Genomic DNA, 16754 nt, shown 5'->3' on the forward strand with positions numbered 1-16754 from the left:
GTAACATGGGAGAATATGAAATTTGAAGATACAAGACATTTCTGCCTGGGGCTGGCAGCTTCCAGCACCACCCCCAGATTCCCGAGGGGTCCGTTCTGGATGACTCAATTTCTACACGAGACATACAGAGGTGGAAAAGTTTGAAAAGCTTCAGAAGCTTCTAGGATGACAGTTTTGTTTTTCTCCATCCAGATGCACCTGCTCCCCCTTGTGACCAAGGCCCCACATTGCAAAGCTCATTTCCAAGAAAGGGGGAGATTCACACATTGATAAAAACACTCACCTTGGTGCCCCTGATTTGACACGGACAGGGTCCAGAGAGGGGCCCCTCCAGAAACACAGCCCTCGCCGCACTCAGGGATGGGCAGAGGTGACTGGAGGGTCGGGGAATGGAGTTCCTCCGCCCTGTGGAGACCGTGTTTTTGTTCTGTCCCGGCAGCAGGATGGAAGTAGGAAAGGAGCTGATTTGGTTCGTTCAAATGCGCCAGGCTCCCACCTCACACGCTCCTACATTAAGGAGAAACCCGGGGGGGGACGAGAAGTCGGACATACTCAGGCTACCAAGTCCACACAAAGCCAGTGTCTGACCCAACGGAAGCTCTGACCTCTAGCAGCCACGGAACGTTACACTGAAGCCAGGGCGCCCGCTGGCCCAGCAGCTTAAGTATCTGACTCTTGATCTTGGCTTAGGTCATGAACTCATGGTTCGTGAGTTCAAGCCTCGCATCAGGCTCTGTGGTGACAGCACAGGGTCGGCTTGGGATTCTCTCTCCTCTCTCTGCCGCTCCCCCCTTCCTTCTCTCACTCTCTAAATAAATAAATAAACTTTAAAAACTAAAATGAAGCCACTGTGACTGAGTCTGCACAGCACCTGGCACACAAGAGCAGCAGCCTCGGTATCACCTTTTCCTTCTTTCCCACTAATATAATTCCTGTCACTGAGAATAGCCACCACTGACCTGAATTATTCGACAGGTGGAACCAGAAGCTTCTATGCACTCTAGACTCTGAGCAATCTAACTCTTGCTGCATTACTAGGAAACCAGCGACAGGAATGATGACGGAGGGGAGGAATCTCTGAATCACACTGAAGCATCCTGTGAGATTTCTTCAGGTTAAAAAAGGCAATTGGTAGGATCACTCCCTGTCACAGGAAGATGTTTGTAATGTGGAAGAACAACAAATAAAGCAAATAACTTTATTTCTATCATTCCTTTTTAAAGAACCAAGAAAATATAGAAAATATAAAAAACCACACAAACAGCTGCGATTCGGGGGTGGGGGGAGGAAGGGCTGACACGGCCCTTGAAAGCAACAGCCTCCAGGCCGGTCTGAGCCGTGTTGGGGGTGGGGCTCCGCGGGGACGGGCCCTCACGTGCTAGCTTGGGCCCCAGTAAATCAGAACCCCCAGGGGCTGGGACCCTGGAGTCTGCCTTTTTAAAACAAGCTTTCCCACTACTATCCGCTTTGCAAGGTCTTGGCCTAATGCCCAAGGGAACTTTGGTGACGTTTCCTCTCTTCCAAACTCCCGGCTGAAACCCCGCGAAGCCTGAGCTGGCGCCCCAGAGCAGCACGCCAGACGGCACCTGCCAGTGTTCGGGGTCCCCAACTCTGGAGGAAATACATCCCGCCGGCCGTGTCGCTTCCTCTCTGGGGCACCTGCCTGCGTTCGGGGCTGTGGCTCAACGAGCGTCCCGCGGGCCCGGCCTCACTCCCCACCTGGAGCCCGCGTGCTCTTCTCTGTGGGGCATCGGGCAGGAGCAAGTCCAAGGACGTGGCGAGAGGATCCCAAGCAATGAGGCACGCTGGGCCCAGGTGGGCATCTCCTGCGGGGCCCCGGGTGGCCTGGTGACACCGCAGCGGCACCTGGACAGAGGGACGCGTCACGGGGGACTCTCGGGTGGTGGCCGGCCAACGGCGCCGGGGTGAGGCCAGCCGGTCCCCGCGCTTAGCAGCTGCTGGCGCTTGCAAGTCGCACGTCTGCACAGCCTCGCTGCTCGCAGGAGACGGTCCGGCCCGAGGCCTGGGGCTTTTCCTTCGTCTGGAGCCGCCGTCGTTGGGGGAAGGGCCGGGGACGCAGGGCAGGCTGCGGGTCAGCGCCCCCGGGGCCGCCGGGTCTCGGTTCACTTGGGGCCGAGGCACTCCACGATCCCATTCCCCTTCATGCCGTCAAAAAAGAAGAAGTTGTTGTGAGGAGGGTCCCTCTGAGACAGGGCCTGGGGAGAAAAACAAGAGGGCTCAGCTCAGATGCTTTCAAGGGATGACAGGGCGAGATAAAGAAAAAGCCTCAAGCACCAGGTCTTCTAAAACTTAGCAGTTTGGGCTCTCAAGAGAGCTGGAGTCTGCTCCCCAGGGGCTAACGGGCCCCGTCTGAGACACTACTGTGACCGCCAGGTCTCTCTGCAATGTCCCTTATCGACCGTGGTTCTCCGGACAGATCGGCAGCCTCGCCGAAGCCCGCTTTCCCGTGGGAAACGCAAGCAGCAGCTGGCCCGGCGCGGGCATGAAGAGGGACGCTGCACCCCCCTGTCCGCACGCACGCCCCCCGTGCCGGCCTGCTGGCCTCGGGCAGCAATCGCTATTGCGGACTGTCCACCTGAGAGAGGCGGTGGCCCTCATCACCTGTGCGGCCACACACTCCTGTGAAGAGACATGCCTCCTGCCACCTTCCGCACTGGGCCCGGGGCTGGGAGCCGGAGGCCTGGGAGGTGCTATGCAGCCCTGGGATTGGGGAGCCTCTTGTGGGTTAACAGAAGGACACAGCATGTTAAAAAAAATTTTTTTAATGTTTTATTTTTGAGAGAGAGGCAGAGACAGACAGACAGAGTATGAGTGGGGGAGGAGCAGAGAGAGAGAGGGAGACACAGAATCTGAAGCAGGTTCCAGGCTCTGAGCTGTCAGCACAGAGCCCAACACGGGGCTTGAACCCACAAACCGCGAGGTTGTGACCTTAGCCGAGGTTGGACGCTTAACCGACTGAGCCACCCAGGGACCCCCGAAAGCACCTTTAAAGATGGGGCTAGACCTCCTGACATCACATGCTGAATCGTGTGTACATGTGTGTACTAGAGGAAGGATTCATACATGTCAATGAGTTTTCTCAAAGGTTCTTAACTGAAAAAGGGTTGCCTTTTTAAAAAATATTTTAATGTTTTATTTATTTCTGAGAGAGAGAGAGAGAGAGAGAGAGAGAGAGACAGCGTGAGCAGGAAAGGGTTAGAGGGAGAGGGAGACACAGAATCGGAAACAGGCTCCGGGCTCTGAGCCAGCTGTCAGCACGACGCAGGGCTCGAACCCACGAACTGTGATCATGACCTGCGTTGAGGTCGGACGCTTAACCGACTGAGCCACCCAGGCCCCCCAAAGGTTGCCATTTAAAGACGTGGACACCGTCCAAGCAAGCCTCTAGGCAGGGCTTAAGGTTCCCAGGAGCACCATGCCCATCATGCATAAAGGACAAGGTTAGGAACACGCCCTAAATATTTGAACTTCTCTTGGAATTGAGCACTAATCTCAATCTGTTTCTTCATCTGTAAAATGGGGATAATTATACCTACTTCAAGTGGGTGTTCAACCATCTGTCCACAGGAACCGTCTGGAGCATCTATCCCGTGCCGGGCACCGTGCTAGGTACTAAGGACTCATGGCCAGGACAGACTCACCCCTGCGCTCACATACAAATGGCAAGTCAATAGCAGCTCCTGTTACAGTTTTTGGTGAACATGGAATGCGATCAAGCTTGTAATGTGTCTGGCCCATAATAAATTCTCAAGGAGCGGGAGCTGCTCTTACTAACAGGGGCCAGGGATCCCTCACCACAACCTGAGGATCCCAGGCACTCAGCCAGGTGGAAGGAAGGACCCAAGAGACCACAGTCAGAACTCAAGTTACAGGAGATGATACAACGGGGCCCAGTATGGCTGACCCGCGACCATCACCTTCAGTACTGCCCGCGGGGAGGCCCAGCGGGGACAGTGGGAGACAAAGGAAGGATGACTTACACCTCCGGCGGCGCGACGGGACAGGGGATGCGGGCGGAACACGTAGTGTTCGGAATGACGGAAGGAAGAAGAGGGTTCCAGAGACCTAGGTTGCCCCCCGTCTCCTCACGCTTACTACTGTGGGTGGTCGGATGGTCCTCAGGAGAGAAGGGGGAGGTCTGCGGCCCTCAGACTGCGGGACCCTGGTGCCAGCTGGGTGAAGGCAATATCGTGTTAAGTAAGGGTGGGGCGGCAGAGACGTGGGGTGAACACGGGGCAAAAGGTAAAGTGCTTCCCAAGCAAGAAGGGGGTCGGGGGAGATTCCAAACACGCCCAGCAACCAGGAATGCAGCGCGCTCTGGCTGTCTGGGGTAAACAGAAACAAGATGCGGGCGACAGCTGTCCCCCGCGGGCAGGAAGGAGGGGCTGCAGCAGAGGTGAGGACCGCGATGCAGGGAAGCCACCGCCGACAACGGGGCCGAGGCCAGCTGGCCCGCCCCCTAATCTCCATCCCCTGTGAAACACCCAGGGAGCAGCGCCTCGGTGAGAGGTGCCAAGTGTGGCCAAAGGCACAAAGACGGCGCCCCAGGTCCGTGCGGACAGCCGAGCGGTGAAGGGCACGGGCTCTGAGAGCAGACGGCCCGGGCTCGGCTCCCGGCGCCGCCGCTTCCCCGCGCCTCAGCTCCTCCCGGCGCCTCAGGAGCGGCTAAGCCCTGCCTCCTCGGGCTGCTGCAGGGGGAGGACGAGCACACGCACGTGAAGATGTGGTCTCTGCGAGGGTTCGGGGCGAGCTCTCAATAAACATTCCCGTGTTGTCACAGTAACAGGCTACAGAAATGCGTCTCTTCCCTCAGGATCCTTCCCTCGCTCTTCCCGGCCAGTCTGTGTACAGGCAGCCTCCCAATCCTCAGCGCAGGCTTCTGGGCAGCCGCTGCCAACCGACCGACTGGGCACCGAAGCTGCGATTCGCACAGCAATCTGGGCGAAGCAGAAGGCACGAGCGAGGAAACCAGCGTGGCCACCCCACCCCTCGCTCCTCCCTCTGCATCTCCCTGGCGCGCGCCCTGCTCCCTATGACGCAGGAGGGGGGAGTTCAAGGAGAGTGTCTGGTTCAGAGAGAAGGATCAGGAAAGAGAGAAACAAGAGCCTTTAGAAGATGGCGGTAGGATCATCAAACTGTCAAATGTCTCCAGAGCAGACGTGTTGCCTTCAAGACAAAGTAGCGAGAACGGGGTCTCCACGCGCTTCCCCTGAGCTTCGAGATGCCGCGCGAACGAGCAGAGGAGATCACGCAATGAGGCACGACTCTGCTCCGAGAACAAAAAGGACAAACCGTCACCACAAATCTACGAAGGCAGTCGAGAGCCTACAAAAGGCAGACTGAACATCTTCGGGCAAGTATCTAAGTCCCAAAGAAAGTATCTGGGAATATGCTAGAATTCTGACAACCCAAATGTTCCAGAAGAGACTCAAAACCCGAATTTCCCTTCTGAATAAACACAGCCTGTGCGTTAACGAGAGGGAGCTCCGATGCCACGGTCACGGACAGAGAAACACCGCGTGAAGCAGAAGTTGAGGGCACGGGTTTTGGAGCCCATCTCTGGGCCTCAGCGTCCTGCCCTCATACGGAGATCACGGTAGCACCCACCTCCCAGAGCTGTGGAAGCAGAACACACGGCAAGGATCAGAAGCCCCACGCAAGCCCTCAGGACAGCTAGGGGGCAGCTGGCAGGGGGCACCTGAGGACACTATGCCCAGCTCCGGGCTTAGCACTGAGCGGACACTCGAAGAGCGTTTGCTGAAAGCTCACCTGGATGGGAGGGAGAAGAGGATGAGGAGGAAAAGGGAAGGGAGGAAAGAGGGCAGAAACGAGCACGAACGGGGCCAGAGAAAGCAGGCAGCTCTTTCAGGCAGTCATGCCTCTGGCTGGCGCTTTGACAAGCTCACGCTGGACCAACGATCTGCTCCACAGGGACTCTTTACCTTCACGATTTCCTGCGCCAGGATCCCTCCAACCACTGCACACACGGGGGCCATCTCGGAGAAGCAGTACCTACAAGAAAAGACAAAGAAAATGGAGCCGTGAGGAACAGCAAGGCTGGCAGGACATGGGGCAAAGGTCAGGAGTGGGCTGGCGAGAATGAAAGCATCTCCTACCAAGAGGAGTCCCTCCAGATAGCAATGCTGATGCTGGCATCTGGGCGTGAAAACGCAATCTGGCCCAGGAGGTTAGCTGGGAAAGACCTCTGAACCTTGGCAGGCAGGAATTTTTTCATGACATATTTTTGTTTAAGTTAAAGGAAAGACTATATCTGTGCTTCCTAAAAATAAGATCAACAAATATCAGATGTTTCGGTGCCCCGGTCACATTCTCGTAATTCTCCTCTTACCCACAATGGGCAGCGGGTTCCTTATGCTGTTCCCAGACAAATGTCAGGGAGAAGGCCTGTGTTAACATGCAGGCGGCACGGGAAATCTGGGGCTGAGGCTGAAGCATAGGGCGCAAAGTCTTCACTACTCGTATAGACACCAACCCTTCTGGGCCGGGATGGGGCATCCAGAGGACAAATCTTAGCTAACACTGTCACCAGCCCCAGGCAGTAAGACACTTCTCCACCGCCTCCCCAGAGAAAAGTGTGCCCTCCCACTTCTCAGCCCTGAGCACAAAGGCATTTTTCACTTACGTTTACTTTTTTTTTTTTTTTTTAAATATTTTTATTTATTTCTAGGAGAGAGAGAGACAGCGTGAGCAGGGGAGGGTCAGAGAGAGAGGGAGACACAGACTCCAAAACAGGCTCCAGGCTCTGAGCTGGCAGTCAGCACAGAGCCCGACGCGGGGCTCGAACCCACGAACCGCGAGATCATGACCTAAGCGAAAGTCAGACGCTTAACCGACTAAACCACCCAGACGCCCCTTACATTTACTTTTTTAAGTTTATTTATTTTGAGAGAGACTTTGCACGTGTGCATGGGGGAGAGGCAGAGAGAGGGAGAGAGAGCATTCCAAGCAGGTTGTGAGCTGTCAGCATGGAGCCTGATGCGAGGCTCGATCCCAAAACCACGAGGTCATGACCTGAGCCAAAATCAAGAGCCAGACACTTAACCAACTGAGCCACCCGGGTGCCTCACAAAGGTATTTTTTAAATGAGCAAAGTGGAACACAGAAGCTAAAGGAAAAGCTTACCTGAGGGACTCCCACCACCAGACCACCTCCAATCTTCCCAGTGTGATACGCAGCCTTCCTGATTCTGCAGAGTGCACGTATCTAAACATTACACAACCAAATCCCCAAGTAACACTACGATCCCCTCTGCCCCATATCCTGCTGGCTGACACTTCTGCTCAACACTGCAACATACATCTTGGCACAGCTGTCCAAATATTCCTTATGGCAAATTCCTAAATGTAGAAATTTCTGGGTCCTGACACACTGTGCCAGGATGCCCTCCAGGAAGGCTCTGCCATTTCAACACCCGCCTACTGTGTGTGAAGGTGCCCGTCTCCTCCCGGCCTAGCCGGGACCGGCATCCCCGTCTGTGCAGCCACAGTGCTAACTTGGACTCCAGATTATCAAGGTCCTTTACAGAACTATAAAACATACAGAGGGGCGCCTGGGTGGCTCAGTCAGTGAAGCATCTGACTTCAGCTCAGGTCATGATCTCACAGTTGGTGGGTTCAAGCCCTACATCAGGCTCTGTGCTGATAGCTAGCTCAGAGCCTGGAGCCTGTCATCGGATTCTGTATCTCCCTCTCTCTTTGACCCTCCCCTGCTCATGCTGTCTCTCTCAAAAATAAATAAAAACAAACAAACAACAACATACAGAGAATGATACCAAAGAAAAACTAGTCACCCATAATTCCACTATCAAAGATAATCAAATGTGGAAATAGGTTTCCCTTAAAAAACAAACACCCCAATATCCCATGTGATACAGTACAACTTATTTGACCCTTTTCTCTTAAAAATTTATCATCAACAAAACGCTAGCAAACCTAACCAGCAACATGAAGAAAGGATTACACACCATGATTACATGGGACTTACAACCAGGAATGCAAGGCTGGTGTGACACCTGAAAAGCCCATCAGTGAGGTACTGCATACTAACGGAAGGGCCAGCAATGCACGATTATCTCAACTGACACAGAGAAAAAGAAACATGTGACAAAATCCAGCACCTCTTCATGATAAAAACATCCAACAAACTGGAAACAGAAGGAAATGTCTTCGATCTGATAAAAGGCTTCTATGAAAAATCCACAGCTACCATCATACTTAATGGTGACAGACTGAAAGCGTTCTTCCTAACAATGTCTGCTCTTAACCACTTCTATTTGACTCTGTGCTAGAGGTTCCAGCCAAGGCAATTATGGAAGGAAAAGAGACAAGACAGCCAGATTGGAAAGGAAGAAGTAGGGGCGCCTGGGTGGCTTAGTCGGTTAAGCGTCCGACTTTCGCTTAGGTCATGACCTTGCGGTTCGTGGGTTCGGGCCCCGCGTCGGGCTCTGTGCTGACTGCCGGCTCAGAGCCTGGAGCCTGTTTCAGTCTGTGACTCCCTCTCTCTCTGACCCTCCCCTGCTCACACTGTCTCTCTCTCTCTCTCTCCTAGAAATAAATATAAAAAAAACATTAAAAAAAAAAAAAGGAAAGGAAGAAGTAATACATAGTCAAAGATAATATGATCTGGTCTATAGAAAATACTAAGGAATCCAGAGAAAAACTATTTGAACTACTAAAATTATTCAGCAATGCTGCTAGAAGATTAATATATAAAAAGTACATTAGCAATGAACATTCTGAAAATGAAATGAAGACTTTCATTTACAATACAGTCCTTAATTTTTTTTCAAAGGAATAAAATATTTAGGAATAATTTAATAGTAGTTGTGTAAAGCTTATATTCTGAAGACTACAAAACATTGTTGAAAGAAATAAAAGATCTGGGGACACTGGGTGGCTCAGTCGGTTAAGGGTTCGACTTCAGCTCAGGTCATAATCTCACAGTCTATTGGTTCGAGCCCCACATCGGGATCTGTGTGGACAGCTCAGAGCCAGGAGCCTGCTTCAGATTCTGTGTCTCCCTCCCTCTCTCTTTCTGCCCTTCCCTCGCTCGCTCTCTGTCTCTCTCAAAATAAAAAATAAAGACATAAAAAAAAAAAAGAAATAAAAGACCTAAATAAATGGAAAGTATCCCACATTCAAGAACTGGTACATCTGAGGCACCTGGGTGGCTCAGTCGGTTGGACATCTGACTTCAGCTCACGTCATGATCTCACGGTTAGTGAGTTTGAGCCCCACATGGGGCTCTGTGCTGACAGGTTGGAGCCTGGAGCCTGCTTCAGATTCTGTCTCTCTCTGTCCCTCCCCCACTCACACTGTCTCTCTCTCTCTCAAAAACAAACATTTTAAAAAAAGACATCTTAAAAAAACTGAAACTCTTAATATTGTTAAGGGGGCAATACTCCCCAAATTAATCCTGGTATCTGGCACAATCCCAATCTAGCTGCCTTTTTAGTAGAAACAGAAAAACGCCTTCTAAAAATTCACATGGGAATGGAAGAGACCCAGGTGAGCCAAAATAACCTTGGGAAAACAACAACAACAACAACAAAGCTGAAGAACTCACATACCTCAATTTTGAAACTCACAATTACAAAAGTATAGTCATCAAAACACTGTGGTACTGGTATCTATATGGATGGACATATACAGCAATGAAATACATTGGATAAAGAAATACATATATGGTCAATTGATGTTTTAAAATATACTTTTTTAAGTTTTTAAGTGTTTTATTTATTTCTGAGAGAAAGAGAGAGAGAGACAGTATGAGCAGGGGATGGTCAGAGAGAGAGGGAGACACAGAATCTGCAACAGGCTGCAGGCACAGCTGTCAGCACAGAGCCTGACGTGGGACTTAAATCGACAAACCGTGAGATCATGACCTGAGCTGAAGTTGGATGCTTCACTGACTGAACCACCCAGGCGCCCCTGGTCAATTGATTTTTGACAAGGGTGGTAAGACCATTCAATGGAGGAAGAAAAGATCGTTTTAACAAACAATACTGACAACGGAGTGTCCACATGCAAAAGAATTAAGCCGGACCCCTACCTCACACCATGCACAAAACATGACTAGAAAATGGCTCACAGACCTAAATGTAATAGCTAAAACTATAAATCTTTTTTTCAATGTTTGTTTGTTTGTTTGTTTATTTAGAGAGACAGTGAGAGCGCACACATCCAAATGTGCAGGAGGGGCAGAGAGAGGGGAGAGAGAATCCAAAGCAGTCACCACTCTGTCAGCACAGAGCCCCATGCAAGGCTAGACCCCAAGAACCGAAAGATTAAGCCCTGACCCAAAATCAAGAGCTAGATGGTTAACTGGGCCACCCACATGCCCTACAACTACAAAAATCGTAGAAGAAAGCAGAGGAATAAATCTTCATGACCTTGGATTAGGCAGTGGTTTCTTAAATGGTATCACACCAAAAACACATGTTAAAAAAAAAAAAAGATAAATTGTATTTCATAAAAATTAAAAACTTGTACTTCAAAGGAAACTTTTCACTTCAAAGAGAATGAGAAGACAACCCACAGATTAGGAGAACATTTCTGTGAATCAAGTATCAAATAAAGGACTTGTATCCAGAGTGCAGGGAGAACTCTTATGATTAACAATAAAAAGATAAACCAGTTAAAAACTGGACAAATGATGTGAATAGACATTTTGCTGAAGAACCTACACAAATGGCCAATGAGCCCATGAAGAGATGCTCCACATCATCAGTCATTAAAGAAATGCAAATTGAAACAACCATGAGATAGGACTTACTGCCTACTATGGCTAACTTAACAGAGTAACACTTGCTGGCCAGGATGTGGGGAAACCGGAACCCGCAAAGCACTGGCGAATGGCGATGCAGAGCAGCGTGGCTGCTGTGGAAGACAGTCTGGCAGGTCCTCAAAACGTTAAACAGAGAATTACCATATGAATCATCAACTCCACTCTTAGGTACACACACCCAAGAGAAACAAAGACTTATGCTCACACAAAAACACACGAATGTTTATAGCGGCTTCAGTCGTTAATTGCCCAAAACTGGGAACAACCCAAATGTGCTTCATCTGGTGAACAAACTGGTGTATCCATACCGTGGACTCCTGCTTGGTAATAAGAAACGAGCGATCGACTTCATATAACGAGGATGAATTTCAAGTACATTAAGCTAAGTGCAAGAGGCCAGACCCAAAAGGCTACTCCTGCTGAACAATTCTGTTTACGTTATACTGTTGGAAAAGGCGGAACGCCCGGGGGTGGAGCACAGATCCCTGGGTGCAAGAAGGAAGGGGCTGTCCTGTTATCAAGATGCTACAAGGGACTTTTTATGGCAATGAAACTTTTCTCTATCTTGACTCTTGACTGTGGTGGTTACCCAACTCTACGTCTTTGTAAAAATTCCTGGAACTGTTTTTTTTTTGTTTTTGTTTTTTTAACAAATAGTTTATTGTCAAGTTGGTTTCCATATAACACCCAGTGCTCATCCCCACAAGTGGCCTCCTCCATGCCCATCTCCTCCCTCCCCCCACACCCATCAGTCCTTAGTTTGTTCTCAGCATTCAAGAGTCTCTCATGGTTTGCCTCCCTCCCTCTCCCCAACTATTTATTCCCCTTCTTCTCCCCCAGGGTCCTCCATTAAGTTCCTCCTAANGATTTTATTTTTAAGTAATTGCTATGCTCAACATGGAGCTTGAATGTACCACCCTGAGATCAGGAATCACAAGCTCTGGGGCGCCTGGGTGGCTCAGCTGGTTAAGCATCCAACTCTTGGTTTCAGCTCAGCTCAAGATTTCATGGTTCTTGAGTATGAGCCCAGTGTCAGGCTCTGTGCTGACAGTGTGAAGACTGTGGGATTCTCCCCGCATCCCGGGACCCCTCCTCCCCACCCAAAAATAGAATCTCATGCTCTACTGACACAGCCAGCCAGGCACTCCGAATTCTAAATTCATAGAACTTTATTTATTAAAAGTTTATTTATTTTGAGAGAGACAGCAAGAACACAAGAAGGGGAAGGGCAAAGAGTTTGGGGAAAGGGAGGGGGAGAGAGTGGGAGGGAGGGAGNATCATCACCTGAGCCAAAATCAAGAGTCAGGCTCATAACTGACTGACTGAGCCACCCAGGTGCCCCACCAAAAATAAATAAAACATTAAAAAATTTTTTTTTAAATAAGAAAAAAGAAAATGGGTGGCCTGGACTCTTAAAAAAAGAAAAAGAAAGTGTGGGGTGCCTGGGTGGTGGTGATTTCGAGTCCACTCATGATCTCATGGTTCCTGAGATCAAGCACCGTGTCCAGCTGTGCACTGGCAGTAGGGGCCTCCTTGGGATTCTCTCTGTGATAAACAAACTTAGAAAGAAAAAAAAAAGAGGTAAACTGTTCTAGATCAGGAATGGGGAAACTTTCTCTGTAATGTACTTGACAGTAATTTTTTTTGGCTTTATGTGCCATATGGTCCCTGTTTAAACTCTTTAAGTCTGCTGTTACAGGGCTGTAAAAACTACAAAAGCTGCCACAGATAATACATAAATGAGTAGGTGTGGAATAAAACTTTATTTACAAAAACAGGTGGCAAGCATAGTTTGCCAAATCCTAGATTAAAAGAGACCCAGAACTGAAAGCAACTGATGAACTTGGATGTATCATGTCATCAGTGTGCCCCTCCCCAGAACGAAAAAGCAAATGATTAACAACCGAATGTAACTGAGTTGCCCACAGGTATTCACTGCTGGGGGATTCTTTCTACTTTTCTGTATGCTCGACACTCTCCATAATAAACATCATTTTCAACCTGTGCACAACACTGCACTGATCCGTGTCATTAACTCTTTAATCCCTTTTCAATTTCTCTTTCTTATAAATATGATAACAAGTATCTTTTGTACATGAATATTTGCTCACTTCTTTACGGCATATTTTCGTTATCAAGGAGAATTACTGGAACAAAGAGAGAACATGACTCTTGATACATATTTCAAAACTGCTTCCTAAAATAGTTGCACCTTGGGGAGCTTGGGTGGCTCAGTTGGTTAAGCATCAGACTTTGGGGTTTGAGGTCCATGTCAGGCTCCGTGCTGACAGTGCAGGGTCTGCTTGAGATTCTCAATCTCTCCCCCTCTGCCCCTCCCCAACTTGTGCTTTCTCTCTCAAAACAAAGGAATAAACTTTCAAAAATATATATAAATTGAAAAAAAAAAACCCCACAAAACTTTTTAAGGGCACCTTGGTGGCTCAGTGAGGCTGACGTTGGCCCAGGTCATGATGATCTCACGGCTCCTGAGCCGGAGCCCTGCATGGGGCTCTGCTGTCGGCATGGAGCCCGCTTCGGATCCCTCCCTCTCGGCCCCTCCTCTGTTGGTTCTATCAAAATAAATAAACTTAAAAATTAAAAACAATAACAACCCTTTTAAATCAGTGAAAGCTGAATTACATGCACAAATTATGAATGTTCATCATAAATGTTTGTAACAGTGAAAAACTAGAAACAACTTGAATTCACACCAGTAAACTAACAGTTACATAAACAACCACCTATCAGACAATGAAACATGAAGTACAAGTGAGGCCACTGATCCATTATTTTTGCTGCAAACAGGTTCAACACATGCTGGAAAAATAAGGCTATAAGGAAAGTATAATCTCAGTGTGATATTTAACAGGAGAAAACAGAGGGGCACCTGAGTGGCTTAGTGACTTAAGCATCTGACTTCAGATCAGGCCATGATCTCGGGGTTCGTGGGTTTGAGCCCCACGTCGGGCTCTGTGCTGGCTGCCAGCTCAGAGCCTGGAGCCTGCTTCAGATTCTGTGTCTCCCTCCCTCTCTGTCCCTCCCCCACTCTATCCCTCTCAAAAATAAATATTTAAAAACATTTTTAAATAAATAAATACAGAGAGAAAAAACACGGAGTGCCTGGCTGGCTCAATAGGAAGACTGTACGACTCTTGATCTTGAGGTCATGAGTTCGAGTCCCACACAGAGTGTAGAGATAGATAAATAAATAAAACTTCAGGGGCGCCTGGGTGGCTTAGTCGGTTAAGCGTCCGACTTTCACTTAGGTCATGATCTCGCGGTTCGTGGGTTCGAGCCCCGCGTCGGGCTCTGTGCTGACTGCCAGCTCAGAGCCTGGAGCCAGTTTCAGAGTCTGTGACTCCCTCTCTCTCTGACCCTCCCCTGCTCACGCTGTCTCTCTCTCTCTCCTAGAAATAAATAAAAAATTAAAATAAATAAATAAATAAAACTTCAACAAAAACTTAAGAGAAAAATATGAATAAATTAAATACACAGAGAAGTCTGTGAGGTGAAACCCAAAACATAAGCGTGGCCACTTGTCAAGGGTGGGACCCTGGGTAAGTACTCTTGTTCCTCCTAACACTTCCTGGCGAGGGGCATGTTACTTCCATCATGAGAAAAGCAACAGAGCTCTCCGAAAGAGAATAAATAACATAAAGGGCAGTGGCAGAAATCGCAGAGAGAGGAGGGCAGTGGGGACCCGTGCACAGCTCTCTCAACTCAGGTGAGAGCACCTGCTCAGAGCTAGTGGCCGGCAACGTGCGAGGGCAGCTGAGCTGCCAGGCGGCGGGCTCGGTCCCTCGCGGGCACACCTAGCCCACGTGAGGCCGCGCGTCCACCTACCTGCCCGCGGCCGCTCTTCAGGGGGCCACCAAGCACCTCTTACTTAAGGGCAGCAGAGTGGGAGCGCCTGAGCGCCCGGGGACCGAGACAAGGGAGGGCGGCGTGTGCAAAGACAGTGGGCAGGGAGAGAAAACACTCTGGAGAGAACACTAGCCAGCGGCCAGTGAGGCCGTGGCTTCTCCCTTCTGGGAAGGCGAGGCCTGCGGTGCACAGGCGGGCCGTTCCTCACTCCAGACGCCACACTCGTCGCCAAGCTGCATCCTCACAGCCCGCACTCGGCGACACCTCACAGCCCACACCCCGCGTGGCCCAGCGACCCCTCTCTAAGCAGCGCAGAGCAGACACCACTTGCTTCTCACATACTGTTCCTCCTCCACCAACAGACACAGGCCTGGCTGTCAGCAGGGCGCGGGGGTCCCAGCCCGGGCCTGGGGTGTCCTTAACCCCTGACCACACAGGGCCGACTTACAGGAGTAGCCTGTAGATGCTGCTTCATTTTGGTGGATGGCTTGGCAGGTGGTTCAAGGCCCCCTGCTGGGTCTAAATTAGCTGGGCTTTGGTAGGGTCTAAATGAGGTTCCCAGCCTGAGTGAAGGAAGTCGGGACTCAGAAAGGGAGGGACCCCGACATACTTTGTTGTTGGAAAGAAATCAGGTAGTAAGTACTGTGTTGCTACCAGAAGTGAGCAGCGTGGAAGGCCTGGGTGGGATTCGGGTGGCTGCAAACTTAAACCCCCGGCAAGGGGCCCGTGGGTGGCTCAGTCGCTTGAACATTCAACTTTGGCTCAGGTCACGATCTCAGGGTTCGTAAGTTTGAGCCCCACTTAGGGTCCTCTGTCCCCCTCTCCCTCTGCCCCTTTCCCATTCATGTGCTTGCATGCTCTCTCAAAAAACAAATAAACATTAAAAAAATAATAAAAAATATGGGGCGCCTGGGTGGCTCAGTTGGTTAAGCATCTGATTCTTGGTTGTAGTTTGTGGGTTTGAGCCCTGCATCGGGCTTCGCGCTGGCAACGCAGAGCCTGCTTGGGATTCTCTCTCTGCCCCCTCCCCACTCTCTCATACACACTCTCTCAAATAAATAAACTATAAAAAATAAAAGTAAATTAAAAATAAAATCATGCACAAGTAACTGTCTTTCTGAGCTTTAGTTTCATTTACCTAATGGGAAAATAATCATCAAAATAAAAATAAATGCACATTTCAAGCAATTATTGTGACAACGAAATGGGGCCGTATAGGTAAAACGCGGAACACCTTCACTACAGCCCCACGCACGGTAACTGGCTGTGGGGCTTTAATCTAACTTCCCCTCCCCTGTAGAAGGGGTCGCTGTGAAGGGAGGCTGTGTATACACAACAGCCACCACAATGCCTGGTGCCAAAGAGCTGCTGACTACGGCCACCGCGGTGATGGTGCGAGCCAAATGCATTCTGGGCGCCCTGCAGATGCTGAAAGAACAAGGCTGAGATGACCCCCGAACTGCCTGCAAAGGGGACCCTGACCCAGCCACCACCCGCACCTCTCCAACCAGATCCTACACCTGCTGAGTATCAGAGTACAAGACGGGCGGCCTAGGGTGAAAGCATCCCAGGACCCAAGGGTGAGAATGCTGGGAACGTGGGTGTCTTGCAGCTGAGGGTATAAGCTGATAAGCTACCCAGAGGGAACAATGGGGTAACAGCCACCAAATGATAAATCACAATCTTCTGACCCAGCCACTGCCCTTCCAGTATGGATCGTGCAGTTATACCTGCACACATACAAAATGATACTCACAAGGTCATATGCTATGGCATCATGTGACAGCAAAAGCCTGACTCAGTAGGGGACAGATCCAATAAACTATAATGCTCCCATGCTGAAATACCACAGAGCAGAAACAAGGGAAGAAACTATGTACTGATCTGGAAACTTCCCCGAAAGACGATATAAAGAGAAAAGTATAGAGTAATGCATATAGATTTTTTTTTAATGTTTATTTTTGAGAGAAAAAGAGAGAGACAGAGAGAGGAAGGGGCAGAAAGAGACGGAGACACAGAATTTGAAGCAGGCTCCAGACTCTGAGCTGTCAGCACAGAGTATG

At 49.8% G+C, this 16754-nt stretch overlaps 1 protein-coding gene across 2 annotated transcripts in view; it reads right to left on the reverse strand.

The window, feature by feature from the left end:
- Positions 1-1184: 1184 nt before the first annotated feature.
- The window catches only part of SAE1 (SUMO1 activating enzyme subunit 1), a 75369-nt gene continuing 59799 nt past the window's right edge, over positions 1185-16754 (reverse strand). For both annotated transcript variants that reach the window (XM_077747192.1, XM_077747191.1), the window contains 2 exons: positions 5964-6033; positions 1185-2216 (listed from right to left, as the gene is read on the reverse strand). In XM_077747192.1, the coding sequence (XP_077603318.1) occupies positions 2124-2216; positions 5964-6033 (163 nt within the window). In that variant the 3' untranslated portion in view covers positions 1185-2123. The remainder of the gene's footprint in view (positions 2217-5963; positions 6034-16754) is intronic.

Source organism: Crocuta crocuta, unplaced genomic scaffold (assembly GCF_008692635.1).
Source record: "Crocuta crocuta isolate KB4526 unplaced genomic scaffold, BGI_CrCroc_1.0 scaffold334, whole genome shotgun sequence".
NCBI lineage: Eukaryota > Metazoa > Chordata > Mammalia > Carnivora > Hyaenidae > Crocuta > Crocuta crocuta.